Source organism: Polypterus senegalus, chromosome 8 (assembly GCF_016835505.1).
Source record: "Polypterus senegalus isolate Bchr_013 chromosome 8, ASM1683550v1, whole genome shotgun sequence".
Lineage (NCBI taxonomy): Eukaryota > Metazoa > Chordata > Cladistia > Polypteriformes > Polypteridae > Polypterus > Polypterus senegalus.
In genome coordinates, this window is record NC_053161.1 from 171,375,593 (window position 1) to 171,396,245 (window position 20,653).

The 20,653-nt window shown below is 41.2% G+C and overlaps 1 protein-coding gene across 1 annotated transcript in view; it reads right to left on the bottom strand.

Annotated features, from left to right (window-relative positions):
• The window catches only part of LOC120533406 (zinc finger protein 260-like), a 79,147-nt gene that overhangs the window by 32,483 nt on the left and 26,011 nt on the right, over positions 1 to 20,653 (bottom strand). Inside the window, exon 4 of the mRNA XM_039760269.1 lies at positions 2,648 to 3,000. Within this exon, the coding sequence (XP_039616203.1) occupies positions 2,648 to 3,000 (353 nt within the window). The remainder of the gene's footprint in view (positions 1 to 2,647; positions 3,001 to 20,653) is intronic.

Consider the following 20,653-nt stretch of genomic DNA (forward strand, 5'->3'; position numbering starts at 1 on the left):
AAAACCTCTTGATCTATCTTTTGCTTTATCTGCAATATTCCTCTGCAACTTTCTTTTAGCTTCCCAGATATCTTTCTTAATGGTTGTCCTCTTGTCCTAAATGCCCTATTATTAGCCTTGGGATACTTAGTCTTCTATCACTTATTCAGCTGTAATATTTGCTTTGCAGTTTCTATTTTATCTTCTTAGTTACCCCCCACATAGGTCTTATTCACTCCTTTAAATCATTGTGTATCATATGAAAAATGTTTAAATTCTAACTAGTAAAGAATCCCAGTTACTCTGGACTGTTTGCTGCTATGCCACCAGTTAATTACTGACTTGCCCGCTACTGCAAAAGCTTTCTCTTCACAATGCCCTGCAAACATAAAAGTCTGAACACAAGTACCTTTTCTAAATATTCAAGTAGCTCTTTTGTAGATGACAAAGAATAGCAAAACACCCTTGTAAATAGCGAAAAGGTATTTAAACACCACCTCTGCTTCTTAACATTAACCAAAACAAAAGTTATATTTAATTCATTCCCACACAGAAGTAACACATACACACAGCCTTTTTCACTTTACAAAGCAAGAATGATGTCAGCGTGTCACTTCAAGGTGTTGGTCCAATTCAATGCTTCAATATTTCATCAAGATACTTTTTAAAGCTTTCCACAGGAACTCTAGAAGAACTTAAGAGCTGTATAAAGTTGGAAAATTAAAAAAACCATTGGAAACCAAACTGTCTACAAAAATGGAGGAAATTCAGAACTGGAGTGGGCATCCTGAAAAGATCACAGTGTGAAAGCAGAGGGGAACAGCAAACGGCCTGCAGAAATCTCGAGGATATGATTAATTCTTTGTGCATGTGTCCATGTTAAAAAAAAACATGAATGGTGTTTATGGAATGACAACACCAAGGAAATCAGTGCGATCGAAACAAAAGCATCACTGTACATCTCAAAACTTGTATAGGATCTCCTTGATGTTCCAGAACAGACAATGATCTGTAGACAAATGAGGAAAAAGTTAAACTCTTTTGTCAAAACAGGTGACACCATGTTTGGAAGTAAGAGAGAACTGAATATCGATACTAAAACCCCAAGGTAAAGGGAGCATCATGGTATGGGCCTGGAGAGCTTAACGTGATTAAAATATTATAATATAATAATTAGTAAAACAATACACAATGGGCGTTCGGAAAATCGAGATTCCACCTTATGAGAAGGATATAGCAGTCATAGCGGCCTCTAAGCTATCGACATCCCGACAGTGTTCAGAAGCCATTAAGAAGGCTAACAGAATGTCAGGTTATATAGCACCTTGATGTGTGGAGTACAAGTCACAGGAGGTTCTGCTCAGGCTTTATAACACACTGGTGAGGCCTCATCTGGAGTTCTGGATGCAGTTTTGATCTCCAGGCTACAAAAAGGACAGAAGCACTAGAAAAGGTCCAGAGAAGAGCGACTAGGCTGATTCCAGGGCTACAGGGGATGAATTATGAGGAAATATTAAAAATGCTGAGCCTTTACAGTTTAAGGAAAAGACGATTCAGAGGTGACATGATTGAAGTGTTTAAAATTATGAAGGGCATTAGTACAGTGGATCGAGACTTGTATTTTAAAATGAGTTCATCAAGAACACAGGGACACAGTTGGAAACTTGTTAAGGGTAAATTTCGCACAAACATTGGGAAGTTTTTCTTTACATAAAGAACGATAGATACTTGGAATAAGCTACCAAGTAGTGTGGTAGACAGTGAGACGTTAGAGACTTTCAAAACTTGACTTGATGTTTTTTTTGGAAGAAATAAATGTATAGGACTGGCGAGCTTTGTTGGGCTGAATGGCCTGTTGTCATCTATAGAGTTCTAATGTTCTAATAATATAATTCAAAATAATATCAAGAAATCTGACAGAAAAATATCAGGATAGCAGAAGCTTAACAAAAGCTGAGGGATGACACAGGACAATGAGCCCAAACACAGGAAGTCATTAAAAAGTGAAAGGCTTAAACATACAGAAATGGGTGTTCTGGAATAGCCGAAAAGAGACATGAGATGCCGTGGCCTGACCTAAACAGAACTGATCAGAAAAGATCTCTCAGGGATGTAGGAACTGAAAAGGTTTGTAAAGTAGGAATGGGCTAAAATTCAAGGCTAATTTGCATCTACACAAAGGGTTTGTTGGAGGCCATTACTGCTAAAGAAAGGTTAACCAGTACGTAAAGAAAGGAGGGCCACGGAATGGACTGTGAATATTTAATGATGTGTTCAGGACTGACAAGAAGTTGTCCAACTGTTTGTGTATTATTAGTTTAGGACAACTGTGGTTGCCTGTAATTGCAGCATAGCTAAATATCAGACCGCATTGTTCAGAGCAATCCACGCAGATACGTATTCATGGAATTCCAAAGGGTTCACAACTTTTCTTTCAGTTGTATATTTGTATATCACTCTTTACCCAGGACCTGTTTAAGACTTCAGCGTAAAATCACTACAATGGAAGAATAGCAAACTGCTAAACCATACATTAACACAGATAAAATCTGAAACTACATTTAAACATGCAATAAAACACAGTATTTCTCATAAAAACCACAAGACTCAACCTTTCAGGCCCATAAACCCCAATCCTAAAACTTACACATTTTCATTTTACACTTACTTTTTCCAGACTTCCTTGTAGGTGGTGGCTGATTTTCCTGAGTTCTAACAGATGTAGTTTCCTCAGCCATCTTTGTATCAGACTCTAATGATTCAGAGTCTAAGTCTGTCACCACTCCATCTTGAAACCCATCATGAAGAACGCCTTCCTCAACACTCATCAACTTTGCATGGTTATGCATCTCAATACTGACAGACTTCTCTTCAGGTTCTTCTTTAATGCTCACTGACTGCAGTTCACTGTCTTCCTCCTTAATATTTACAGTTTTCTCTATGAAACTCATGTCCACATCACAGGTCTCCTGTTTCACATCCATTGAGATGTTCCAGTAAACAGCAGCTTTTTCTTTTTCTCTGTAAAAAGAACAGGAATCAACTTCATTAAAACTTCATCACTTATGTCTAAAGATATTTGAATATCATTTTAGAACATGCTCTATATTATGGTTTATGTAAAGTTAGAAAGTTCATAGTAAGCTGACAGTAACTCATTACTCTTTATTTCAAACTAGCAAAATACCCGCGCTTCACAGCGGAGAAGTAGTGTGTTAAAGAAGTTATGAAAAAGAAAAGGAAACATTTTAAAAATAACATAACATGATTGTCAATGTAATTGTTTTGTGACTGTTATGAGTGTTGCTGTCATCAAGGATTTGATTATCATTATTTCTTTCAATCAGGTTCGTATTTGGAGGACGTGTTGTGTTCAAGTTACATTCTGTGTTTGTCAACTGTTGTAAAGGTAACAGGTTTCATTCATTGAAGTGTTCACTACCAAAATCGCTAAAGGCAAGGAGGCACGTATTTTGAACGAAAAGGGAGAAGACAGCGAAGGAGCTGAAAAGTGAGAAGGAAAACTGTTTAAATAAAGAGCTGGGAAGGTGAATGGAAAGAAGCAGCCAGCGGTAAAGCAAGGAAGACTCCGTAATAAGGACGGTTGGGTGCACATAGAAGGTGTAACAATAGGATTGTTAAGCCTTACGATAATGTTCCCGCACGGAGGGTTTAGAGAGACGCACCGGGAGAAGTATAGAATAGGGAACCCCGTGTGACTGTTCTGCTGTTCTCCTTCGACAGTTCTGTGGCTCTACATATTTGTATGCACCTCTCTAAACTTGCATCACTGGTTCCGCACACAATTCGGTCACGTATAAGGGAACTTTTAATCTCCCCGAAATTGCATGTGCCTGCTAACACTCTCAGATCTGTGACGTAGTCGTCTATATTTTCTCCCCTTGCCTGATTTCTTGAAAAAAATCTGTACCTCTCTACAGTTTCGTTTATTTTCGGGTTGTAATGTTCATCAAATTTACGTATCATCAAGCTCATGGTTAACTCATCAGGTCTTACATCACCGGTCAGTGCCTGACACAATTCTCTGCCGCGCTCTCTAATAAGATAATGGAATAATCTGACCTTAGTGTTTTACTCTGCCTCCGGCATTGCAAGTTCTGTGAATAAACTCGTCCTTCCATGTTCTCCATGACTTCACCAGGGGCCTCATGTATAACGCCGTGCGTAGAATTCGCACTATAACATGGCATAAGCACAAAAGCCGAAATGTGCTTACGCACAGAAAAATCCAAATGCAGGAATCTGTGCGTACTCCAACTTTCACGTTCTTCCGCTACATAAATCCTGGTCAGCGTGAAAACTAACGCTCGTGCACGCGTCTTATGTCCCGCCCCAACTCCTACCAGAATTACGCCTCTTTGAATATGCAAATCAATATACAGTAAATCACCCTTAAGCTCAGCCTTCTGTGAAAAGACAATGGGAAAAGCACAGGGGAAATTATAAGAATTGCATCGAATACCAAGTGGAGGAAAAGGAAAAACATACTATGTTTAATTAAACCGCGGTATAATCAACAAAAAGAAGCTGATCGAGTGATATAGCGTGTTGGAGAAACATGAAAGCTCAGATATCAAAGTCGCCGTGAAAAGGCGAGTCGTAGCACACCATCTGAGTGTCATATAAAAGCTTATTAGGGTACAGACAAAAAAAAAAATAGGCACACCGTGGGAAAAAAGCATGAAATGTCAACTTCAATCTTGAAATTTCCACTTTAATCACGTAGTTTATTTTGTCATTAAAGTAGAACATCATAAACGTCATCTTAAAATCGTTTAATTAACCAGTTTCTCAAATCACATCGTAATTAAAGTAGCATGTTAAATGCTTTGTTTTGTATGTGATCTTCTATGTGGTCTATGTGTGTGAATCACTACTTGCTTCTTAAACAGTCTCTCTTCCTCCGACTGGACACAGAATCCATTACATTCATGATATTACAGCTCTCTGAATAACTAAAATACTGAGATGTATACGTGATATCATTTTCATGATGATAGGAGTTAAAGCAAGTTACTAAACATGGGTTTCAAGGCGCAGTGATTGTGTGCGACCTTCGATGAAATTATTTATTGCAGCAGTACTCATGGGCAGCTCTAGGCAAAGAAAGAATCGGTGGCTCCTTCGCCCGCCAATGTCAATATGGTATCTTATGCACGGTGGATGGCCACGTCCGTTGTGGACACTGCATAGCCACCTCGTGCTCATGACACAAATGTTTAACTTTTGTCAAAATTTGCAGCTGCATTTTTAGCTGTGTCATTATTTTCTCTTTCTGTTTTATATTCAATATATATTGGCGTGGCCGCCCCTGCAGTCCTTGCTTTTCTTTCTCCAAGTAACCGATCGCCACACAATCAGCTCTGTAATAGATGTTAAGCAATCTGTAAGCTTAGAGCGCCTATTCTTCAAAACGTTTAAGGAACATTGAAATATCTTCGTAGTACATGTTTAATCACTCTATCTTTCACGACACTCCCAGTGAAGAATATAGATTATTTAAATGAAGTTAAAGTTTTACCTGTATAATATAATAAACATATTTTGCTGCATTTCAACTTAAAAATTATATCATCATCATATGTAAATACGCGCTTTATAAAGTGACTCAGGTTGTGCAATATTATAACTGTAGTGCAAGTTTACAGTCAGGTAATTGTACTTATAAGTACAAACAGTTCTACAAGGAGCACTTGATTGAGTGCGTTTATAGTTCTTGGGATGAAACGGTTTCTGAACCGCGAGATCCGTACAGGAAAGGCTTTGAAACGTTTTGCCTTGGCTTGAGGTAGCGTTTGCTTGAGTCTGTATCCCGATAATTCTTTTTCCGATCAGCTGCTGCTGTGATTCCCCACTCAGATACAGTTATATAAATACTCCGAGTTGTGCAGTGAGAGTAATTTGGAAAAAGATGATCCGCTGTGGCAACCCTAACGGGAGCAGCTGAAAGATGAAGAAGAAGAAGAAGAAGGTGCAGTGAGAGTAACAACGCTAAAGCAGTTATGGTATTTGGATTACTATGGCTATTCCCTGTACCATTATATTGTTACAAGTTAATTACAATCATATGCATTACACTGATAAACAATATGCGGTTAATTTCAGTGTATTTATAAAGCTGCATCAGGAAAATAAGGAGTAACCACACAGGAACAGTAGCATTGCTTTGACGCTTGGTGCCGCCAGTCTGCAAAACCGAGCAGAGAACTTGCGTACGACAAGGTATGAGGTACCGTGGAAAAGTGCGTGGCTTTACGCCAAGTGTAGGTTTTATACATCGTGATTTGAACGTGGAAAAGTTCTTACGCAACATTTCTCTGCGTACGCACCGTTTATACAAGAGGCCCCAGGTCTTTAGCATCGAGGCTTAATGTCAGCGGTAGTCTCAGACCCTCCATTTTCCTTTCTGTTGAGCGTCTCCGCATCCTGAACTTTTAACAGCAAACTCACGTGACTTTCGGCATAGTTCTGTCACCTACGCTGCCACCATGTTTCTCTCTCGAGATTATTAAAAGGCACAGACTCACGCTTCCAGTTTATGTCTGTTTATTTCACAGTAGTTAAAGCCAGAACAAAGTCAGTTCACGTGAGCCGCTCGGAGTACATGCATCGAAGCTTCTCAGCTGTGCTTGTGCGATCTAGCGCGATCTATCTCGCGAATATCGTATTGGTCTCAGGCATGACAAACGCCAGCGGCAGCCTGTCTATGAACTTAATTTAAACTTAAGGTTTACACCATGCTTTGTTTCCGCAGTAGCTGCACATGAATATGCTTGTATGCATCACTCGCTTCATATTCTTTTTCTGCCTTCTCAATTGTGTAATGCGTTTTTTGAACAGGAGGGTTGTTACATCACACACTGCATGCATGGGTTTACCTTTCCAAGTCCTGCAAAGTCAGTTCACGTGAGTCGCTCGGAGTACATTCATCGAAGGTTCTCAGCTGTGCTTGTGCTATGTTGTGCAATCTTGCGATGTCCACGGCTTTATTTAATGTTAGCTAAGACCCGGCATTTAAAAGTTTCCCTCGCACTTTCTCTGAGTTTGTGCCTGACCATCTCATCTGCGTTTGCATAAGCACAGTCCTTCACCTGCGAATATTTCGCGGCAGCGTGTCTATTAGATAGCTGCTGACAGATGGCCTTATATGGGCAGGCACAACTCCGCCTCACACGGCGACAGAGCTGCAGGCTATAGCCGTATATATGGACGAAAGTAGGTTCCAGTTATGACCGTTATGCGTAGAATTTTGAAATAAAACCTGCCTAACTTTTGTAAGTAATCTGTAAGGAATGAGCCTGCCAAATTTCAGCCTTCTACCTACATGGGAAGTTGGAGAATTAGTGATGAGTGAGTCAGTGAGTGAGTGAGTCATTCAGTCAGTCAGTCAGTCAGTGAGGGCTTTGCCTATTATTAGTATAGATTATCAGATGTGAAACAATCTTGCGAGTGAAGTGAATATCTAACAGGCTGAAACAAGAAGCTCAATCTGCTTTGGGTAACCCTAAGACCAGACAAGTAACAATCAATTACTAACTTTCATGAATATTCTAATCAAAGGGAATCTTGATAAGAGGAGAGAGCTCAGGTGGTATGTAGGGATGACCGTTATTTGGTCCGTTCTGAAAGCTGGTATCGATACCAAAGTCAAAAACTTAGTACTGATCTAACAGCACCTGGCAAAGCAAAGTTAGATGTGTCAGTGCATCTTTAGAATATGGGGGGGAGAGAAAAAAACAAAACACAGCAGCAGGACACACTACTGGAGCTGCGCGGCAATAACACAGACTTCAAATTGTTAACTCCTTTAATACTCATTAACAGGCCTTACCAGTTGTACTTTATGATATTGCAGCATGAGCACATAGGAGTAGGGAGAGAAAAAAAAAATCCATGTAATTTTCCTCCCAGTCAATTTATGAAAATGTATGCTCTTTAAATTGGATTAAGCAGTTTGTATAAACACCACGATGGCATCATAAAGTATTCAGAGCCTTTCTGCACACTTAACTGTGTTTTAGGTTTCATTTTAAATGAATACATTTGAGATGTTTGCCCATCAATGTACACTGAATGACAAGATGAAATTACAATTCAGAAAAGTTTAAAATTATTTAAAAACGGAACTCTCTCATTTGTACAGTGTAAGTATTCAGATATCTTGCTGTGGCACTTCATATTGTGTTCAGGTGCATCCTGTTTGCTTTCATTCTTCCTGAGATGCTTTTAGAACTTGTTTGGAGTCCACCTTTGGCAATTTGACTAAATTGGACCTTGTTTAGAAAGGCCCTCGTGTATCTGTGTATGTAAGGCCCCACGATTCACACTGCATGTCAGAATGAAAACAAAGCCAAGACATCCAAGAAACTCTCTGTAGACCTCTGCAGTCAAATTGTGGTTAGGCATAGATAAGGGGATAAAAATACATTTCTGAAACTGTGGACATTTCCATGAAGACATTGGCCTCAATAATTGTGAAATGGAAGAAGTATGGCACCACCAGGATTTCACCTAAAATGTGGAGTCCAGCCAAACAGAGTAACAAGAGTTGATCATGAAGGTGACCAAAGACCTAATGGTTGCTGTAACAGAGCTTCAGAAGTTATGAGAACTGGTTAGAAGAACAACCATCTTGGCAACACTCCATCAATCAGGAATTAATGATAGAGTAGCTACATGGACATCACTCTTGAGTTAAAGGCATATAACAGACCACTTAAAGTTTACCAACTGACATTTAAAGGACTGTGAGAGCCAGGGGAAAAAGATTCTCTTGTCAAATTAGACAAAATTTGAATTCATTATATTCAGTCTAGTCTAAAATCAACCAGATATTATTATCTTTATGAAAACCTGACTGAAATTCATCAATAAGCTCATTTATCCTTCATTTCAGTCTTTTAGCAAATATGGAGGATAGTATCGTATAATCACTGTTCAAGAGAGTTAAATGATGCGAATTTTTGAAAAATAGAACATCTTAATTAGGCTAAAAAATTAAGGTGATGACGCCCTGTCAAAATGAATTAGGTCATTTGCCCATTTCAATAACTTTGAAAGTTACATTTAAAAAACATGAAATGGGTCTATAAACTTTTATAAAATTCTGATGTTAGGCCATCATTCCCAGGGGATTTATTATCGTTTAATTTTGATGGCCTCTTTTATTTCATTCATGATTATATTCTGGGACCCAAATATGTCAATGGCCTCATCGAGATTAGCATCTAATGTGTAAAGCTCTTTGTAAAAATTGGTTGTAAATTCTTCAGTTAATTTAGGATTCTCACAAAGGACACCATCATTTATGATCTTATGAAGCATGTTGTTTTCAGCACTTTTTTTCGAGATAGAAAAAATAAAATTTGCTATTCTTTTCTCCTTTTTCCAACCACTTTCTTTTCATCTCACAAAAGCCCCCTTTTGCCTTTGCCTCATAAATTTTATCTAACTGGTTTTGCAGGACATTTGATTTAGTTTTGTCTTCAATGATGTTACTTTCATTGTTAGGTAATTTTTAAATACCTTGTGTTAGTTTAAGTACCTGAGATTTTTGTTCTAAAGCCTTTACCTTCCCAAAAGAGACAATTGTGTAACAGCTATTATATTTTATACGCTCACAATTTTTTACCAATTCTCCTCATTATTAGCCAATTTCCAGCACTTTATGGTATGCTTATAAATCATGTCCTTTAGATCTTAATGGTGTAACAGCCTGTTATTTAGCTTCCAATAACCACTGTCAAACACGAGCGATAAGGGGACAGCTAAAAGGACCCAACGAGCCTTGAGAAACCGCAAATTGAGAAACTAAGGCAGCGCATTAACGCTTCTCTCTTTATTTTGCCAGGAAAGACGAGGAACAAAAAGCTAAGGCACCTTGAATTTGTTCCGAAATCACCATCCTGACATCCAAGGAGCTTTGCATTACTCCCGACTCATCCTGATGACTTCATCTCCAGTCGCTCATGGATGATGTCACCTCTGTCAAATAATCATCCATGTCACCATTCCTTCTTCCATCAGTTTTACTTCCGTTCCTAATCCCATAAATTGCTCTGTGTATCTGACATTAAATGTCAATCATTTATTAAAAACCTGACCATTGTAGTGAACAACAAAGTTTTTCCCTTAAACCAACAGTATACGGGGACTGATTCCCCAACATTTAATCTGTATTTTCTTCACACCACACATTCTTTTATTTTTTCCTTTGGAATCTAGGTTTAATTTAATAGTAATCATTTTGTGTTCTCTGAACATAGCTGGTAACATTTCAGCCTCCCTAGTAAGAGACATCAAGTCCTGTGAGATTAACCAGAGGTCAATTCTTGAGTGAAAGGAGAGATTTTGTTTTCTACTCCAAGTAAACTGCTTAGTTTCTGGGTTGCAATCTTTCCAAATGTCAGTTAGCTCAAGATTTTGACAGTGGGTCTGAAGTCAGCTGCTGGTAACTTGAGGTCTTGGTGGATACCTGCCTATAGTATTATCCGAAATTTAACTGAAATCACCTCCAATTATAATGTTTGCTGATGGATATATATTTATGAAATATTTTATGACATCATTAATCTCTTCAAAGCGTTCTGTATTCAGAGCACTAGAACAATAACCATAAGTATTGCGTATGATAAGCATTTTGCCATTGGTTTCAATCACTAGTTTTAGCAAATGCCCGTTTTTATCTCCCTTGGTGCAAATAACTTTTTTTACTTGAGAAAATGACATCTCCTTATGTTAACAATATCCTGACTCATGACCCCAGAGAGATATCTTCCTATGATTCAGAATTTATCAGAGATTGTATGCCTCATTTTTCAATCATCAGGTAACTGATTTTTTTTTTAAAGTTTACAATTTGTAATTTCTAAAATCAGTGACCACAATTGTGAATTCTGTGAGAAGCCGTTTACTACCGAATAACTGGATGACATTGTTAAAAGTCGGCCAAACAATATGGCTCCTGTGCCAGAAGGCCTACACTTTTAATTTTATAAGATTTTTTAGGACTCTCTGAGAGATCTTGCGTATAACACATTTAGTGAATGCATTAAATGATAGGAACTCACTGCATGAATGAAACAGGGCCTTACTGCATATCACTAATACCCAAACCAAATAAAGACCACTGCCATTTGGATAATTGGCATCCCATTACATTTTTAAATTCAGATTACAAGTTAATAGCTTCTCTGTATTCAAATGGACTTAAACCCTGTTTGGAAGAATTTATTTCTAATACCCAGTCTGGCTTTATGAAAGGGAGGCATATATCTAATCAAATTAGATTCTAGATATTTCAGACCATCCAGAATTTATAAATCAGGATGCACTCATTCTTTTTTCAGACATCAACAAGGTCTTCGATACTATCAAACACTATTTTTTTTATTTCGATACTTTAGATACATTTGGTTTTGGCATTATGCTTAAATATATGATACATTAATATACATCATATATATATATATATAATGGTATAAGTAGTTGTGTGTCTCTGTCATCTGGCAGCTCTCCTCATTTGTTATCTATCTCCGTTTTCTTTTCCTTGAGGCAGCAGAACTCCATTATTTGTATGTTACTCATTGTTCCAGAATTGAGGGCATTAGAATTGGTGACAAAACCCTAAAAATCGGTCATTTAGCGGATGGGACTTGTCTTTTTTTGATGGATGAGTCACAGGGCTCAGTTGTATTAAATGGTCTCAGCCTCTTTTCAATGGTGTCTGGCTTATCTGTGAATGAAGGGATAGGTGAAATCACATATGCCCATCATTCAGATAAGCGCACTATTAATGGAATTGCTTTGAAACAATGTGTTAGGTATCTTGGTGTTGATAATTGCAAAAATAACTCTGAGAGAATGTCTAAAAACTTGTATCCTAAATTAGACCAAATGAAAAACATAATTAATTCTCAGCCACGGAGATCTTACAATTTATTGAAGGGTCTTATTTGCAAAGGTTGAGGGCATACATATCACATTTCGTGTCCCCTGCACTGTCACTGTATGTTGTGAAGAGAATGTGCAATTCCATTGATTCCCTATTGTTTGTTTATTTGGAAGAACAAGAATGAATCTATTAAGAGGAATACATTGTTAAAACGTTATAGTGATGGGGGCCTTAATGCCTTGGAATTTCAGACAATTAATCAGGTTTTCAAATTAAACTGGATTAAAAAAGTTCCTGTCTGGGAGATTTTCTTTGGTATCCCACTTTTGGTATGTGAACATAGCGGTGGCCTATAATTTTTGCTGTCTTGTAATTTCAAATGTAGCAAACTCCCAATTAATCTTTCCAAATTTCACAAACAAGCAATTGATTCTTGGAAAATTGCATTTACACATATTTTTCTCTCCCCACACTGGTATAATCTGGAATAATGAGAACATAATGGCAGGCAACAAATCTTAATTTATAAAAGAGTGGGCTGACCAGAACAGTCTTTATGTTTCTTATCTTCTAAATGAGCAGGAAAATCTTTACATTTTTGATGATGTTGTAGTTTTAACAAGGGCAAATGTTTCTTTAAAAGATTACATAAAGGTGAATAGGAGCATTCTCCTAGGAGCTGTTCAAAGTCCACTTGAGTTACGGCACTTTGTCTAATTAAACTCCATGACTTTAAATCAATGATGTTAATATTGTGGACAAGAAATGTAATAATTACTTTATCAGAAAAAAAAAAAAATTTGGATCATACCATTTCAAGAGATTATCTTAAATGGAACGTTTATACCCCAATTCATATTATCATTCTTATTATCCTTGTAACAGATGACTAAGTAAATTTTGCAATGATGTGTTTCATTTTTGTTCATTTTGCAAAAAAGCAGATGAAACTATCAATCATTTATTTTGATAGCTGTGCCCAATCGAAAGTATTTTGATCAAAGGTTCCTGCTCGGTTTTTTATTTCTATAAATGTGTACACATTTTCTGAAAAGATGGATTTATTTTATTTATTTTGGATGCTCAAAGACTTGAGACTGATTTGGACAACACCTTAAAACATTATTGTCTTTTGGGTAAATATCATATTCATAAAGCCACAGCCATAAACCTCCTCCTTGAACCGTCACCTTATCGTGGTGGAGGGGTTTGCGTGTCCCAATGATCCTAGGAGCTATGTTGTCCGGGGCTTTATGCCTGGTAGAACCACCAAGGCAAACTGGTCCTAGGTGAGGGATGAGACAAAGAGCGGTTCAATAAACCTCCAATGAAAATAAAACTTGGACAACGTTTCCCTTGCCGGACGCTGGTCACGGGCCCCCTCTGGAGCCAGGCCTGGAGGTGGGGCTCGATGGCGGCGCCTGGTGGCGGGCCTGCACCCATGGGGCTCGGCGGGCACAGCCCGAAGAGGTAACGTGGGTCCTCCTCCCCATGGGCTCACCACCTATGGGAGGGGCCAAGGAGGTTGGGTGCAGTGTGAGTTGGGTGGTGGCGAGGCGGGACCTTGGCGGTCTGATCCTCGGCTACAGAAACTGGCTCTTGGGGCGTGGAATGTCACCTCTCTGAAGGGAAGGAGCCTGAGCTAGTGCGCGAGGTGAGAGGTTCGGCTAGATATAGTCGGACTCACCTCGGCGCACAGCTTGGACTCTGGAACCAGTCTCCTTGAGAGGGGCTGGACTCTCTACCACTCTGGAGTTGCCCCCGGTGAGAGGCGCCGAGCAGGTGTGGGCATACTTATTGCCCCGACTGGAGCCTGTGCATTGGGGTTTACCCGGTGGGCGAGAGGGTGGCCTCCCTCCGCCGGGTGGGGAAGGGTCCTGACTGTTGTTTGTGCGTATGCCCGAACAGCAGTTTGGAGTATCCACCCTTTTGGAGTCTCTGGAGGGTTGCTAGAGGGCATACCTTCTGGGGATTCCCTCGTTTTGCTGGGAGACTTCAATGCTCCGTGGGCAATGACAGTGAGACCTGGAAGGGCGTGATTGGGAGGAATGGCCCCGATCTGAACCCGGCGGTGTTTTGTTATTGGACTTCTGTGCTCGTCACGGATTGTCCATAACGAACACCATGTTCAAGCATAAGGGTGTTCATATGTGCACTTGGCACCAGGACACCCTAGGCCTCAGGTCGATGATCGACTTTGTGGTCGTGTCGTGGGACTTGCGGCCATATGTCTTGGACACTCGGGTGAAGAGAGGGGGAGCTGTCAACTGATCACCACCTGGTGGTGAGTTGGCCGATGGTGGGGAAGATGCGGTCAGACCTGGTAGGCCCAAGCGTGTTGTGAGGGTCTGCTGGGAGCGGCTGGCAGAGTCCCCTGTCAGAAGTAGCTTCAACTCCCACCTCCGGCAGAACTTCAACCCGTCCCGAGGGAGGTGGGGACATTGAGTCGAATGGGCCATGTTCCGTGCCTCTATTGTTGAGGCGGCTGACGGAGCTGTGGCGCAAGGTGGTGGTGCCTGTCGTGGCGGCAATCCCGAACCCGTTGGTGGACACCGGTGAGGGATGCCGTCAAGCTGAAGAAGGAGTCCTATAGGACTTTTTTGTCCTGTGGGTCTCTGGAGGCAGCTGATAGGTACCGGCAGGCCAAGCGGAGCGGCCGGTTGTTGCTGAGGCAAAACTTCGGGCATGGGAGGAGTTTGGAGGCCATGGAGAGCGACTTTGGACGGCCGAGGAGATTCTGGTCCACCGTCCGGCGTCTCAGGAGGGAAGCAGTGCAGTGTCAACACCGTATATAGTGGGGATGGTGCGCTGCTGACCTCGACTTCGGGGCGTTGTGGGTGGTGGGAGGAGTACTTGAAGACCTCCTCAATCCCACTAACATGCCTTCCAATGAGGAAGCAGAGCCTGGGGACTCTGAGGTGGGCTCTCCCATCTCTGGGACTGAAGTCACCGAGGTGGTCAAAAACTCCTTGGTGGCAGGGCCCGGGGTGGATGAGATCGCCGGAGTTCCTTAAGGCTCTGGATGTTGTAGGACTGTCTTGGTTGACCGTCTCTGCAACATCGCATGGACATCAGGGACAGTGCCTCTGGATTGGCAGACCGGGGTGGTGGTCCCCTCTTTAAAAGGGGACGGAGGGTGTGTTCCAACTATAGAGGGATCACACTCCTCAGCCTCCCTGGAAAAGTCTATTCGGGGTTCTGGAGAGGAGGGTCCGTCGGATAGTGAACCTCGGATTCAGGAGGAACAGTGTGGTTTTAGTCCTGGTGCGGAACAGTGGACCAGCTCTTCACCCTTAGCAGAGTCCTGGAGGGTGCATGGGAGTTTGCCCGACCGGTCTACATGTGTTTTGTGGACTTGGAAAAGGCATTCGACCGTGTCCCTCGGGGAATCCTGTGGGGGGTGCTCGGGAGTATGGGGTACGGACCCCTGATAAGAGCTGTTGGTCTCTGTACAACCGGTGTCAGAGCTTGGTCCGCATTGCGGCAGTAAGTCGAGCCCGTTTCCAGTGAGAGTTGGACTCCGCCAGGGCTGCCCTTTGTCACCGATTCTGTTCATAACTTTTATGGACAGAATTTCTAAGCGCAACCAGGGTGTTGAAGGGGTCGGTTTGGTGGACTCAGGATTGGGTCACTGCTTTTGCAGATGATGTTGTCCTGTTTGCTTCATCAGGCCGTGATCTTCAGCTCTCTCTGGATCGGTTAGCAGCTGAGTGTGAAGCGGCTGGGATGAGAATCAGCACCTCCAAATCCGAGCATGGTCCTCAGCCGGAAAAGGGTGGAGTGCCCTCTCAGGGTTGGGGGAGAGATCCTGCCCCAAGTGGAGGAGTTCAAGTATCTCGGGGTCTTGTTCACGAGTGAGGGAAGAATGGAGTGTGAGATCGACAGGCGGATCGGTGCGGCATCCGCAGTGATGCGGGCTCTGCATCGGTCTGTCGTGGTGAAAAGGAGCTGAGCCGTAAGGCAAAGCTCTCAATTTACCAGTCGATCTACCTTCCTACCCTCACCTATGGTCATGAGCTATGGGTAGTGACCGAAAGAACGAGATCGCTTGAATACAAGCGGCTGAAATGAGTTTCCTCCGCAGGGTGTCTGGGCTTTCCCTTAAAGATAGGGTGAGAAGCTCAGTCATCCGGGAGGGGCTCAGAGTAGAGCCGCTGCTCCTCCGCATCGAGAGGAGTCAGATGAGGTGGCTCGGGCATCTGATCAGGATGCCTCCTGGGCGCCTCCCTGGTGAGGTGTTCGGGCACGTCCAACGGGAGGAGGCCCGGGGAAGACCCAGGACACGCTGGAGGGACTATGTCTCCGGCTGGCCTGGGAACGCATGGGATTCTCCCGGAAGAGCTGGAAGAAGTGGCGGGGAGAGGGAAGTCTGGGCCTCTCTGCTTAAGCTGCTGCCCCCGCGACCCGACCTCGGATAAGCGGAAGAGAATGGATGGATGGATGGATGGACAGCCATAAACACAAAAGCAAACTTCAGATTATTAACTTGTGATATAGAATTCCTCTTCATGGTATAAAAAGAATATCAAGACCAGTAAACAGTAAAGTTGCTCAAACATATTACTTACTTCAAATTATCGTTACTAAAGTGATTCTGTGAACTCTTATTAATGTGATTTTTTTATTGTATACTAGGGGGCTTTGCCCCCTGCTTGCTTCGCTCACCAACCCCCTTACCTGCGCTATGAGCCAGCCAATTCACATCTCTGCTGCTCACAAACAACAAAACTTTTAATTCTCACAGATACGCCTCTTCAATGGGAAGAAACATTACATTTCCCTGATGCTAACACGAATTAGACAATCTACAAGTCTCTGACTTAAAGTTCAAAGCCACACAATATCTACATACTCCTGTCATATCACCTATGTCCATATTTTCCATCTCTTTTCGCTTTTTCCTTTACGTCAATATTGCATTGAATTTTGATTCCATGTTTGGAATTACATTGTGACAACACAACGTACAACTGCCCGTGAGTGAATATTGTTTCTTTCTCTATACACGAACTATGTCTGACAATAGCATTCACACAAATGAGAAATGATTGAACCGTGTTCATCGTTGTAAATGTTTTAGATGTGGGCAGGACTTTTTCAATCGCTTTGCAAAGGGGCAAATCTCTTCATGGGGCTTGAAATTTTCTCTCACGGGATTTCACTTTCATCAAACAACCAATCTTTTCATTCTTGGGGATATGCCTCTTCATTGGGAAGAAACACTACTTTTCCCTGGTAGCAACACAAATTAGACAATCTACTAGTCTCTGACTTAAAGTTTAACTCCAAATGATATATTCGATCTCTTTTCGCTGTTCCATTATTTCACCGAATAATAATTTCCGTTTGCTGGCGCTAATGCAATCTTTACTATCATTTTTCTGGAAATTTAAAAATTTTCGTACTACATTATCTCTAACCTGCTCTGCATGTGTATCGTGCCAATGTTTTTGAATTCTTTACGAGGTTCTGCTTTGTCATCTACTCTTTGTCTTTTATTTCCGGCCCCGGGCGTGGTTAAATCTCTTGACACAAAGTCTCGTCTCGCGGAACATGAAAGTGTTTCGTCACAGGATAAAAAGTCTTATCTCCCAAGATTTTTTTATTATAATAGAGAGGTGTAATGTCTATGTATCTGTAAAGGGCTATAATTCAGTGTTTTAAAGAAAATGACATTTCTGTGTGTTGCTTAGTGTAATGGGCTCTAAACCAGTAAAGGCAAAATTCCTGGAAAATTCTGCTAAGTTGTTGTTGATGGCTATGTACAGGACATAAATATTTACAAAACAGTCACCTTCTTTGATTAATCATACTGTTTTGATTTGTATCTCATCCACAAAGAATATGATGATACAGAACTGCCTGCTTCCTTTGAAAACAGTTCTGGGGACATTGGTTTCGAATCGGGTACTTCTTGATAGCTGACAAAAAATGCTATTGTTGAACCAAAGTAAATGTGTTTACACTGTTGTTCTGCAGAGGAAATTGGCACGCACCATTGTTTAACTGATCATCATGTTGATCTATGCAGAGATTGAAGCATTTACATATGTTTGGGTAAATGAGAATAAAATAGAACAGAGAAGTATGGTCTGAGACTCGTGATTGCTGCCTGCTTCTTTTATGCTTTTTCACCATATCGCTGTGGCTACACCCTGTAGTACCCTGATAGTGTTCAGCTCTGACTGAAGAGCAATCCCCAGGTGGGATGAAGATAATGTGGTTGTGATATCGCTGCCAATGAGCAGCTACCTTCTAAAACACATGTAGCTGTGATCTCTCTCTCTCAAAAAATGCCAAATGTTACTCATTAATAATCTCTAGGTGATAATGTGTGCTGAATAAACAGGTATTGCTATCTAACCAGAAGTAAGTTACCCTACAACACATGGTGACAGGTAGACCCACTCGTTCGGAGGCTGGTGCATGAATGACGATGGGGAACTACTCTACCCGGCTCCCTATTTCTGAGTTCCCGGCTCAGTACGGCACCCAAACCTGTGTCTGAAGCATCGGTCTGGAGGATAAAAGGAAGTGAGAAATTAGGCGTCCTTAATACAGGTGCCGGAGTAAGGGCCCATTTCAAGTCACTGAATGCACGCTCCGTGTCTTCGGTCCACACCACATGTAAAGGGGCCCTTTTCTTTGTTAGGTTCGTCAAGGGCACTGCTCTCTCGGAGAAGCGAGGCACAAACTGGCGGTAGTAACCCGCTAACCCCAAGAAGGCCTGCACCTGCTTCTTGACCATCGGACGGGGCCATTCCAGGATGTCTTTTACTTTGGTACACTGTGGCTTCACCAGCCCTGCTCCCACTAGGTAGCCTAAATAACGGCTTTCGCACATCCCAAAGTAACACTTACGAGGATTGATACGAAGTCCGGCTTTCGCTAGCACTGTGTAACATTCCATGATCTGCTTCTCGCAACTGAAGAGGGCACCATGGCGGATGTTTGCCGAATGGCAGACCAACCACATGCGTAACCTGGTAGGTAACCACCCATACAATCAGGTCGGGACTCAGACTATAAATGCAATGAATATAAATATATATTCAATGGAACCTCGGGTCACGAATGTCTCGAACACGTACATTTCGGGTTATGACCAAAAAGTTCGCCAAACTTTTGCATCTGTTTGCGACCACACACTCGGGTGTCGAACAAGCCAGTTTCCCTTCCAGTTCGTACGCGCTGATGATTTCCGCACGTGTTCAGTCTCTCCCTGTGCATTCGCTGTGAACTCTTTGTGCTCTATTTCGTTTCCCTTCCGGTTCGTATGCACAGGTGATTTATGAACGTGTTCAGTCTCTCCCTGTACAGTACATTGTTCTCAGTCAGGCGTGTATCACGCAGAGGGACTTTACCTCAAAACTGTAATTTCCTCTCCACCCAGTTCCTCCTCACATCCTTCATGCAAGAACTCGACTCATGCAAGTTTAGTTTTCTTGGTTGTTTATGGTTAGTTTTTGTATAAATTATGGATTTTTCAAATGTTATTTTTTTCCCTGTGCTTAAAACTCATTAAAAAAAGTGTTTACAGCGATCAGTTCATAAGGCTATAGCGTGAACTCCTGCAATGTTACTTTTCTCTGTTCAAGGTTTTCTCAGTGTTACTCAATGTTTTTACATTTAGTTTACTATTACACTGTGCATTATGTGGTATAATTAACTATTTTTGTACTTAAAAAATTTTTAAAAATGTATACTTACATACAGTTTGTACAGTCCAGAATGGATTAATTGTATTTACATACAATCCTATTGGGGAAATTACTTCGAGTCACGACCAAATTGGTTTGCAACCAGAGTTTTGGAACAAATTACGGTTGTGCCCCGAGATTCCACTGTAATTTTTTTTTCTTTAGAGTGGACATTTTGCATTTTAATGCCTCAACTTCTGGTTTTCCTGATCAGTGTGTTTATTAATTTCTTTGTGCAGTTCAACTGGCCCATCAGTGTTATTGTTAATTGTAAATATTTTCTTAGACACAGTTGCTCTTCTTTTATCCTCAATAATTGTGAATAGCATATTGTTTTCCTTAGTTCCAAAACTGCGGTTTCCTTGCCCTTCCCAGAGTGCTGGCTCAATCAACGGATGTACAGATTAACACAATTGGAGTTAACAGTTTCTAGCAGAGCCTCCTCCCGTAAACAACGTGGCCATTTTAAGATCACATTTTCAATCAAAAGATACTTTTTGTGTAAATGCAGTTTTAGACAAACATACAGTTTAAAAGAATGGGAAATATTAAATGAAGTGTGCTGTATAAATTGGACTAATGGAGAGTCAACACTTTAAAGCTCAATGAATATATCACAACTTTGTAATTTTATGTTCATGACATTAAATACAGTGGCCTCCATAATGTTTAGGACAAAGATGCACTTTTTTCTTATTTCCTCAGTTTAAAATTACAAATCACACAGTTCAGACATGGTGTTTAAAGTGCACACTGCAGGCCTTAATTTAAGAGTATTGGCATACATTTTGCTCTCACCATGTAGAAATGACAACACTTATTTAAAAAAAAAAGACCCTTATTAGAGGACACCACACCATCTGGGGCACAGCAATGGCAGGTTTATTAAAGCCGTTGTCATATTCACGACTTTGTCGCCTGTCCCTCATATGTAATGACTGCTTGAAGTCTGAGACTCATAGACATCACCAATCGCTGAGGCTCTCCTCTGGTGTTGCTCTGCCAATCCTCTCATGCAGCCATCTTCAGCTGCTATTTGTTTTGGCGGTTTGTCCCCTTA